Source organism: Pteropus alecto, unplaced genomic scaffold (assembly GCF_000325575.1).
Source record: "Pteropus alecto unplaced genomic scaffold, ASM32557v1 scaffold67, whole genome shotgun sequence".
NCBI classification, from domain to species: Eukaryota; Metazoa; Chordata; class Mammalia; order Chiroptera; family Pteropodidae; genus Pteropus; species Pteropus alecto.
In genome coordinates this window covers 1757987-1770035 of record NW_006441061.1, presented here as the reverse complement: position 1 = coordinate 1770035, position 12049 = coordinate 1757987, and the positions used below count along the sequence as shown (strand labels likewise).

At 38.2% G+C, this 12049-nt stretch overlaps 1 protein-coding gene across 3 annotated transcripts in view; it reads left to right on the top strand.

Moving 5' to 3' along the window:
* Positions 1 to 12049, top strand: part of SCAI (suppressor of cancer cell invasion) — a 113073-nt gene that overhangs the window by 40499 nt on the left and 60525 nt on the right. Inside the window, exon 2 of one of the 3 annotated variants that reach the window (XM_025051135.1) lies at positions 10246 to 10344. The exons of the other annotated variants lie outside the window; for them this stretch is intronic. Within the exon in view, the coding sequence (XP_024906903.1) occupies positions 10343 to 10344 (2 nt within the window). The 5' untranslated portion in view covers positions 10246 to 10342. The remainder of the gene's footprint in view (positions 1 to 10245; positions 10345 to 12049) is intronic. 3 annotated transcript variants of the gene reach the window in all.

Genomic DNA, 12049 nt, shown 5'->3' with positions numbered 1-12049 from the left:
AAATAACTGTTGGTTATTAGCTTCTTGAGGGCAAGGAGCTAGTCTTACCATCCTTCACCTGTGACCATTACCATGTCCTCGATATTCGTTGGATGCCTGTTATTAATCTTGAGGGGATCATGCCAATATTGATTGGTGTATTAATCGAAACTGTTTATAACAAAAAGCTAAGTGTGCTCATTTAGCTCAACAGTGTGCACGCAGGGGAATAGAATTCAGCTGTTAACGTTGGGTACATGTATCTGTGGGCAGCCTCTGTAAAGAGGGGGGCAGGGCATTCTCGTTCCTCTGGTCACGTCCTCTTGTTTCTTCTAACTTACTTATAAGGTGACCATATAACCTGGTTTGCCTGGCACAGTCTCAGTTTTTGCAGTCTTGATGTAATTATCAATAGGGTCCCTTTTCATTCACAGAGTTGTCCCAGTTTAGATGGTAAATTAAAGGATAGTCTTACTTAACATGACATTTAACGTGTGCCAGGCTCTCTTCTGAACACTTCATGGACATTCTCATTTAATTTTCATGACAACCCTAAAAGCAGATCCTACTGCTCACCCCATTTTACGTATGGGGAGGTTGGGGCACAAAGAAGTTGAATAACTTCAATAAGATCACACAGCTGTGTTTGAATGGTGAGTGGCAGAGCCGGGTTTGAGTGCAGGCACTTTGGTACCAGTGCTTTTAAACACTCCACTGTGTGACTTCTCTGCAGGTCCCAAATATATGTCTCTGTGGATGCCAAATATATGTCTCTGTAGAATACACGTCGATCTAGCAGGAGCCTCCCGATAATTAACCTGCGTATTTTCAGATCAGCAGTCTGGCTGAGGCTTTGGGAGTTTGAGGGATTTCCTTTCCCTCATACTATGCTTGTAGGTTTCCTCGCGACTGCCACTCCAACCTGATTATGGACGGCTTCTTCAGGAGGCTGCACACTCACCTGTCTTCATTCTCTGGACGGCAGCTGCTTGGCACGCCCCTCTGGACTCTCAGTGGTTGCCCGGTCCCGGCTTTTGCAGATTCTCAAGTCTCGACCACAGTCGCCGCTTCTCGCCCCTGGCTGTCTTTGGTAATTCAGACACGCGGTATCTCCAGCACCTGGAGCAATGCCCGTAGTATGGCAGGCACACACAGACTTTTTCACTACCTTTGATCGGTTCATATTTTGGAGTTGTCTGGGGACAGTATCAAAGACCTTGCACAAGGTGCTCTGAGGACAGATTTTTTCAGACAGCTACTGCTTTCTATTAGCTTCTAGTTCAGTAAGGGGATGATGAATGTGCACGAATAACGACGATATAAGGGAACTTGAGCCGTGTGAGTAATTTAGAGTTCAGAGGAAAAACAAATTTCCGACAGGGCTGATCCAGAAAAGTGTCGTGAAGGTGGAGATACTTAAGTCAGTTGGATGACCTCTAAATTGGCTAAATAATAACTACCCGCCTTATGCTAAGGACGGGCCTTCAGTTGCCAAGAATAGGCCTGACGGGAGAATAATTGATCAACGCAGACAAGAGGAGGACTCTGACAACTTGACACTGGGTCCTCTTGTGGAAAATCCTCAGTCATCGTCATCATGGCACATTTTGACCTCTAGGTGGGCTGGGAGCAGCAGGAACAGATGGAACCCCTCAGTAGCAAAGACTTTAATTTTTTTAATGTGCAAGCCTGGTGTTATTTATTTGATTATTTTTTTAACCTTTTTAATTTGAAGTCTATTGATATACACAAGGTCTTTTTCCTTAATAAAAACTTTGTCTACTTTTATCGTTATGCATTTGCTTTTATGCTTTTTTACTTGATATCTTAATAAAAAAATATGGTTACATTTGAATAGAATTTATCACAGTAACCTGGTGAGATGGGACAGTGTTCATTATCCTAATTTTACAAATGAGGAAACTAAAGTTAAACCATAAGCTATGTGACTTTGGAGAAAATAGCACAATTAGGACTTATACCCAGGTCTTCAGAATCCAGATCGAGTGTCTGTCATGTGGCCTTATTTTAACTTATTAGATTAAAAAACATTTTTAATCAGTTTCAAGATAGAGAAGAACAATGAACGTTGTGATCATCTCACATTATAAGTCGTTTTTAATGAATGTCATTACAGAATCTAGTTCAACACAATTAGTTCGTTTCCATTTCTGAGTTGACAGGCTTATTAATGCCACTTTGATGATTGCAGAGCCAATAAATCCTATTGAAGGGGAAGGCCTGTAGGGGCCGCAGGCGCCCTGTATGGTACCTACGTGCAAACTAGAAAAAGCAGCCCCTCCAGGTGGACGGGGCACTTAGGAAAAGGCCACACCCACTAGGGCCAGGACGCTGGGCTTGGAAAATGAGTGTCTAGATTTTAATACTCTGTCTCTTCTAGGTAATGCTCAGAAGCAGGAGCCGTGAATCTGGTTTATATTAACTTATTTATGAAGAGCTGGGCTATTTTAGTCCTATATGTATAAGGAAAACCTCTCATTGTTCCTCAGTATACAAAGTATATACCTGCCTCAGTGCCTTGTACTTGTTCCCTCTGCCTAGAACCTGAACTCACCTGATCTTTACCTGTCTCACTCCTTCACTTCACCCAGGTCTCCGCTCACACAGATGTTACTTCCTCAGATGTCACCTCACCTACCCTAACTAAAATATTACCCCTACTCACTCTCTCCTTCCTGCTGTTTTCCTCATTCCACTTCTTACCATTCGAATATTATATTTATTTTATTTTATTTTTGTCTCTCCATTAGAAAGTATACTCAGAAAGCAGGGATTTTGCCAGTTTCATTCACTGCTGTATTCCAGCAGCTAGAATTACCAGTTTTCATATTTGCTGCCTTTTATTAATAACTGTGCAACTTTCTGGACTACGATATTATGAATATTGTCGCGTCGAATCTTCTTAATAGCTACGTGAGGGGTAAATATTATAATCCTCATTTTGGAATTGAAGAAATCCCAAAGCTTAGAAAAGTAATAACATGCCCAAAGTCAAATATCTAGTAATTAAAATCATTCCTTGACAGGTAGATCTGATAACCAAAGTCCATTTTTAAAAAATTTGGTTTAGTGATTCTTTTGGGCCTTGTAATTTTTTCTTTAAAGACTGATTTCCAGTTATTGGGGGGCAGGAGACCTTAAACATACTATTAGCTATGTTTTCAGGGAAAGGAGAGGCAGGACCCGTGGGAGTTGAAGTGTTCGTTGGTAATGAGATCAGACAATCCTATTTTGTAATCGTTGCATTCTTTTTTTAAAAAAATTAAGTTTATTGGTGGTAACATTGGTAATACAATTATATAATTTTCAAGTGTACATTTTAATTTTACATCTGTATATTCTATTGTCTGTTTACCACCCAAAGCCCAGTTTCCTTCAGCTACCGTATATTTGATCCCCTTTACCCACTTCACTCTCCCCCTATCCCTCTATATTCGACCTTCTTTAACCGTCTACCTCCCCCCACCTCTCCCACCCCCTACCCTCTGGTAACCACTAGTCTGTAGTCCAAGTCCATGAGTCTCTGTTTGTTTGTCCTGTTCATTTGTCGCTTTTAGGTTTATATCCCACGTATAAGTGATATCATGTGATTTTCAACTTTTTCTGTCTAGATTATTTCGCTTAGCATGATTATCTCGAGGTCCATCCATGGACCTGCGAATGGCAGTATTTCATCTCTTCTTATGGCGGAGTAATATTCCATTGTATATATGTACTACAGCTTCTTAAACCAGTCATCTATCGTAGGACACTTCGGTTGCTTCCATGTCCTGTCCACTGTGAATAATGCTGCTATGAACATCAGTGTGCAAATATCTTTTCGGATATGGGTTTTCAAGTCTTTGGGGTAAATAGCCAGTAGAGGGATTGCTGGATCATATGGTAGATCAATTCTTAGTTTTTTGAGGAACCTCCATACTGTTTTCCATAGTGGCTGTACCAATTTGCAGTCCCACCAGCAGAGTATGAGGGTTCCTTTTTCTCTGCATCCTCTCCAACATTTATTACTTGTTCTGTTGATTATAATCTTCGCATTCTTATGTAAGGGTGCCCTGGGAATAAGAGCATGACATTGGAGTCCTTTTCCAACTGGATAAATAACTTACCTGAACCCATTTTTTCATCTGTAAATTCTGGTAACAATGCCTACCTTATGAAATATGAAATATGTATGTAAAATGCCTGGTATAGTTTCTGCCTGCTGTTGCTGTCATCCTCATTCATTAAGAAGGAAAATCTGTGTGGCTCGTGCTTTTTGACATACCAGATAGCAGCAATGTCTTGTTGGTGGGTGATTGAGGCTCTTGCCCGAACTTCTTGTTCCCTCTCGTGTTTTTCTGTTATGAATAAGTGACTATTTAATTTGAACTACGTTGTATTTGACTGCCGCTTCGTGAGTTCTCCGCCGGAGACAGTTTTTATGAATTGTTAGCTATAGGCTGCTTCAGGTCATATTTCTCCATGGAAACCGAGATCCTATTTTTGAATATTCCTTTCATTTTGTATATTTTTGTGTTTCCTGCCCCATTAGCTTCACAAATAGTCATTGCATGTGTCTTGTTGATAGTCATTCTTTTTAGATGACTAACTGCCTTTCTTTCACTGCTGCTCTGTCCGGATGAAATAATTTGCATATTTCTATGTGTCAGGTAAACACATCTCTTTCTCCACATTTGGTAGGCAAAATGACATCTTTACAGTCTCCTGAACAATATCTAACAATTGGCCCTCCGGCTCTGTGTGTGTCACTGCTGTTCCATGTCCTAGCTTCTTTGGCTGATTTTTCTTAAACTCTCTTTGTTCTCCGTTCATTCATTTTCTTTATATATTGAACAATGAGAAGTTTGGTACCTATGCATTTCTCTTGCGGTTGTTATTATAGCATGTCATTTAATTTCAGTCACATGTTGGAATAAGTCAGAAAATAATTTGTATATAGTTTACGATAGTTTTATGCGACCTTGGATGCATGAAGATGCTTTATGCTGGGGTAAGGACCAGCTTTTTGAGCACTGCCATTTGTTCAGTATAGAAGTACTATCTGCATCAAGTGGTAGCTTCTTGTTCCTTTTACCCTGAACATGGCAAAACATCATCATCATCCCCATATACACACATTCAGTATTTTTCATACTTGGTATTTTTCAGTTTACACTCTGTTTTTGAATGCATGTGTAACAATTTTACAACTAACAATTTTAGAGTACATTATAATCAGCAGAGCAATTTCATATCCATTACTTCCTTTTATTGTCCAACTGCCTTAGGAGGTATCTATTATTAATATTCCATTTTTATAGCTGGGAAAACGTATGTGATATTCTCTTCGTTGATACCGAATTATGCAGTCATTCTATCTCATCATATGTCTTTTAAAAAATCTGAATGCAAAAAAAAAATCTGAGTTCATAAGAAAATGTTCTCTTTTCTACTGTGTGCTTTCTATAAATACCTTCTCTTCTTTGTCAGAATTAATTTTTTTTTGTATTTTGGTTTTATTTCCTATACTTCCCTTCCTCAGCCTGTCTCCTGTTGGTCTAAACCCAGGCCTGTTCCTTTTTTGAAACATCTCTAAACTGCAGTTATAATGGTGGTGATGTTTATACGTTCTAAGCTGCTTTCAGACTTCTTTCACACCTAGATCATCTCCTTCTGTCTTCACAGCAGTTATCTGAGGCAGGCAGGACAAGTGTAAATTGCTTGTTTTTACAGATTAAAAAACCTGCAACGCAAAGTGTTAACAAAAGTTTTTTATTTGTTTACAGTCACGGAACTAGGAAGTGTCGGGAACAGGACTGCTCAGGCTTCTGTCCTAGTCCACGGCCCTTGCCGCTGCTGTTGACTCTGCAGCGTGCTCCCTGCTGTGATGTAACACACGCTTAGCTCGTTTCTCTCCCGGTTTCTTTCATACCTTCACATTGCCAACCACTTACTCAGAATGAAATCGAGGAGCAGTTTCTCTTGCTGCTTTGTCAAAAGACTTCCTATAGAAAGAAACTGTCAACAGGGCAGGTCAGTAATTTGTCAGATGCTCTGTATTTAGCAGAAGTCTTTGAGCAGTTGTCCCCACTCGGTGGCCTTTCGCTCGGGTGCCCATTTTGTCATCTGTGTCAGGATCCAGTATGGATTGCTCTTAGGGCTGCTGTAACAAATGACCACAAACTGAGTGGCTCGAAACAACAGAACTTTGTGCTCTCACACTTCAGGAGGCCGGAAGTCCAAAATCAAGCTGTTCCTTGGAAGACTTGGATCCTTTTTAGAAGCTCACAGAGAGAATCTGTTCCGTGTCCCTCCCCTAGCTTCTGGTGGTTGCCAGCAGTCCTTGGCGTTCCTCGACTGCAGCTGCGTAGATCCAGTCTCTGTCTCCACATGGCATTCTCCTCTCCGTGGGTGTCTGTCTCTGCTTCTGAGGACACCGGTCATATTGGATTAAGGACTCACCGCATTCCAGTATGACCTCATGTTAACTGACATCTTAATTCCATCTGTGAGCACTGTATTTCCAAATAAAGTCACACTCACAGGTACAAGGGGTTAGGACTTCAACGTACCTTTCGGGGGGACACAAGTGAACCCACAACAATATAAGGCCTTTTCTTTGTCTCCACGTTTATTCCTACCCATGTGATACGTTTACGTATGTGCTTTCCACAACTGTCTGTAGCACTGACCTTGTCTGTAGATTTCCTTGTGTATTTTCCCCACATAATTGATAGCGATACATACATATATATATTTCATTCATGTCTTTATTTATGATTTATATTTTAGTAAACCAGTAAGATTATTTGCTGTTCTGTTAAAATTTCGGTTATCTATGATCTGTTAATATTACAAACATTTGAGGCCATAACAACTGTTTATATAATATGGACTTCGGCTTGTAATTTTGCTTTTTTTTTGTATTGCCCTTTTATGGTTTTGGTGTCAGGCTATGTTAGCTTTATTAAAATGAATGTTGAGTGTACTTCACTGTTAGTATGTTTTTTAAACTTTGGTTTAAAACTTAGTTGTAAAACCATCTGGGTCTGGTGTCCTTTCTCCCTCCTCTCCCTCCTTTCCCCTTTCTTTCCCTGTCTTTTTATTCCAGAATAACACAGTCACGTAATGGCAGTTATCTAAAAGGCAACAAAAAGATTAAGTGTTGTTGAAGATGTGGGAAAAAGGAACCTTCATGCACTGTTGGTGGGATTGTGAACTGGTGCAGCCACTATGGAAAATAGTATAGAGATTCCTTAAAAAATTAAAAATAGAACTACCATAAGACCCAACAACCCCACTTCTTGGTATTTATCCAAAGAAATCAAAAACACTAATTTGAAAAGATATATGCACTCTTGTGTTCATTGTGGCATTGTTTACGGTAGCCAAGACATGGAAGCAACTTAAGTGTCCATCGATAGATGAATGGATAAAGAAGATATGGTACATCTACACAATGGAATATTACTCAGCCATAAAAAAGAATGCAGTTTTGCCACTTGCAACAATATGGATGGACCTAGAGGGTATTATGCAAAGTGAAATAAGGCAAAGATAATTGCTGTATGATTTCACTTATATATGGCATATAAAAAAAAAACAACAACCAAGCAGACTCGTAGATACAGGGAACAAATTGATGGTTGTCAGATGGAAGGGGTGTGGGGACTGGGAAGTACTGCCAGTTAAAAAAAAAATTAGTCACTGAGATATATAATTATATTGTTATAATTATATATGGTCCCAGATGGGTACTAGACTTATCGTGGTGGTTACTTCGTCAAATATATAAATGTCTAATCACTATATTATACACCTGAAACTAATATAATATTGTATGCTGACTATAATTTTAAAATAAATTTTAAAAATAATAACAGAAAAGTGTATAGATAATAAATGTATAGCTCAATGAATCCTTACAATGTTAACCCTAGGTCAAGAAGTACAATAGTGCTAGCAACCCTCTTATTTCCTGCCTTCTCCTTAAAAGAAACCACTATCTTGCTCACTCTGTCCAATGTCATACCAGTTTTATTTGTTTTGGACTGTGGAATCATGTGGTATGTATTCTTTTCGTGTCTGCTTCCTCTTACTCAGCATCGTGATAGGTTCATCCATGTCGTTACAGGTGGCTGTAGTGTGTTCATTTTCATCACACTATAGTCCTCCGCTTATTCATTTCATTATTGATAAATAGTTGATTGCTTCCAGCTTTTGTCAATTACAAATTTTACCTCTGTGAACATTCTCTGTCTTTTGGTGCACGCATGTTGCATCTCTGTTGGTATGCACCTAGTGCTGAATCAAAGGATTTTTTTTAGCAGATGCTACTCAATAGTCTTCTAGTATTTCCTTTTGCTTCATAGTCTTCCCACACTGGGATTGTCAGAGTTTTTAATATTTGAGACTGATAGATATGTAGCAGTAACTCATTTTGTCTTTAATTCGCATTTCTCTGACGACTAATGAAGGTCAGCAGCCTTTCGTTTGGCTCTCTCCTTTTGGCCTTACCCCTTCTCCTTTTTTATTGGATCTTTTTTTTTCTTATTGCCTTGTAGGGGTGCTTCATTTATTTTGGTTAGAAGTCCTTTTTCAAATATATATATTGCAAATATCTATGGCTTGTCTTTTCCCTTTTTAAATTGTGTCTTTAATGAACACAGTACTTGACTTTTAAAACAGTCCGATTTTTCCTTCGTGATGAGTGCTTCGAGTAACCTGTTTAAGAAAGTCTTTTTTACCCCAGGGTCATGAAGATAGTCTCCTATGTTATCATCTAAGAACTATGTTATTTCACTTCTTACTTTTACTTGCACAGTCTACCTAGAGTCAATTTTCATGTGTAGTGTAGGTGGGAATGAAGATTCATGTTTTTTCTTTTAATTTAGGTATCCAGATTCAGTTGACCCAGCAGTGGCTCTTTCTATTTATTTCTTTTTGATAAAATAATTTTTTCTTTATTGCTCGACTGTGCCACCGTTGTCATAAATCATGTGTCCATGTACGTGTGGCTTATTTTTCAATTCTCTATTCTGCCGTATTGGTCCGTTTGTCTCTTGCACCAACACCACAGTCTTCCATCTTGGAGCTTTATAGAAGCCTTGACATCCAGTAGAATAAGTCCTCCCATGTTGTTCTTTTTCAAGATTATTTTAGCTGCTGTTGGCTCTTGGCATTTCCATATAAATTGTAGAATCAACTTGTCCATTTCCACAAATCTATTGAGATTTTGATAGGTATCGCATTCAATCCACAGACCAATTTAGTGAGAACTGATGTCTTTATCATTTTAAGGCCTCTAGTAAAATACATGGCATATTCTTAATTTTCTATAAGTCTTCTTTAATTTATCTCTCATTTTTTACAGTTTTCTGTGATGAGGTCTTGTACATCTGCATTGTGTTTATTCCTAGTTACTTGATATTATTTGGTGCTATTGTGATATAATCTTTTAAGGTTTCACTTTCTAGTTACCTATTCGTGGGGATACTGTTGGCCTTTTTATATTCACCTTATATCCATCAACTTGGCTAACCTCACTGGTTAATTCTGATAGTTTATCTCTAAGTTCTTTCGAAATTTCTGTGAAAAGATTCATATCATCTGTAATGATAGCTTTATATCCGTTTGTAGAAATATAATCAAATTAGATAAAATTAATTTTGATAATATATTTTCTCTAAATAACCGAAATATTATTTCAGCATGTGACAATATAAAAATTAATTAGATTTTTACATCCTTTTTTTGTATTGTCTTTTAAATTTAGTGTGTTTTACATTAACAACACATCTCAGTTTAGAGTAGCCATGTTTCAAGTGCTAAGTAGCCACGTGTGGCTAATAACTACAGTTTTAGACATGGTAGGTCTGGGTCTAGAGGGTGACACAAACTTTTTTTTAAACAAATAATTTTTTTAATGAAATTTTAGCTTTTTCAGTTACAGTTGACATTCAATATTATATTAGTTTCAGGTATGCAGCACAGTGGTTAGACATTTATATAATATATGAAGTGATAAGTCTAATATACCTACCCACTAAGTACCCAAAAAGTCTAGTACCCACCTGGCACCATACATAGTTATTACAGTATTATTGACTATATTCCTTATGCTGTGACTATTTTGTAACTGCCAGTTTGTACTTCTTAATCCCTTCACATTTTCCTAGCTCCCCAGCCTCCTCCCATCTGGCTGGCTATCATCAGTTTCTTCTCTGTATCTATGAGTCTGGTTCTGTTTTGTTTTTTCTTTTTTAGATTCTACATATAAGTAAAACCGTATGGTATAAACCAATAGTTCTTACATGAGAACTTTTTATGGAGTCGCCGAAGAAGCCTCTACTGACTTGATTTTATGTAAGTGCCAGGGAAAGATTAGATTTTCTAGGAAGTTTTTACTGAAAAGGTGCCATTTGAATAATGTCTTGAACTATGTCTATAAATCTGCCGGGTGAACAAAATAGGCCAAGAGAATAACATGCAAAATTGTAATATTATGTAAGAGTAGAATTTGTTCAGAGCCTCGCAGGTATTTCACTGTGGTTGGAGATCAGATAATTGGGTAAGAGTGAGATGCAAGACTGGCTGACAGGTCTTCACCAGTTCTCTGGTTATGAGTAATTTATCAGTAATGATAGTTCACTTGCTCCTTATGCTAAATTCCAGAAGTACGATTGCTGGGTCTAATAGTGTGAATATATTCCCCAATACATACAGGGAATCTCCCGGATCTGAACATTTACACTGCCCTTAGCAAATATGCTGGTTTCAGTGTATACTCAAGTCCTGTAATTAGTATATTTTTGATGTGCTAACTCTGCTGTATCGGGTGCGTATTTTGTTGATGACTGGCAAAGTAACATGTTCTTATTAACATTGGTTACTACCGTCGAGTTCTCAGATCCCGTCCCAGCTTTACCAGTTGTCCCAATAGCATGCTTTATGGCAGGAAGATGCAGAATCAGGCCGTGCACTTCGGTCTTCTCTTTTCTTTGGAGGAACGGCCTTGACATTTTTGACCTTGACAGTTCTGAAGATTACAGGTTGGTTATTTTTGTAGAATGTCTCCCCAGTGTGGTTTTGTCTGTTTCCTCATGATTCGATTCAAGTTCAGGTCTTTGTCAGGAACAACACTGCTCATCGCATCCTATCACGTGGTACAGGACTTCGCTATGTCTGATTGCTAATGATATTCTCTTTGATCCCTTGATCAAGGTGGTGTCTGCCAGGTTTCACTGCTGTGAAGTTACTCTTTCTTTTTGGAATGAATCTGTTTTTAGTGGTGAAGTACTCTGAAACTATCCCATTCACTCTCAGACTTTCCATTTATTCATTATTTATTTATGTTAATATTGCTTCATAATTTCTTATTTTATTCAGTAGGTTGTAATCCATTCCTATCATTTGTTTTGATGCTGAAATTATCCCCAGTTTGGTCATTGGGATCTCCTTCACGTTGGATCCTATGTCCTTTCTTTGTTTTTCCTTGCTTGCTTGCTTGCTTTTTCTTTCTCTCTCTCTCTCTCTCTCTTTCTTTTCTTTCCAGTTTTATTGAGATGTCATTGACATATAACATTGTATTAGTTTAAGGTGTACAACATATTGATTTTTCATATTACAAAATGATTACCACATTATATTTAGTTAACAACCATCACCTCATATAATTACAGTTTTTTTTTCTTATAAGAAGAACTTTTAAGATCTGCCTCCTTAGCAGATTTCAAATATACAATACGATATTGTTAACTGTAGTCGCCATGCTGTGCCTTATGTCCCCGGAACTTACTCTTATAACTAGAAGTTTGTACCTTTGTTCACTTTCACCTGTTTCCCCATCCCCACCCCTACCAACCACCAGTCTGTTACCTGTTTCTATGAATTCCGTTTCTTAGATTCCACCTACAGGTGAGATCATATGGTATTTGTCTTTCTCTGTCTGACTTATTTCACTTAGCATAATGGCCTCAAGATCCATCCATGTCATTGCATATGGCAGGATTTCCCCCTTCTTTGTGGCTGACTAATATTCCATTGGGTATATATGCCACATTTTCTTCAT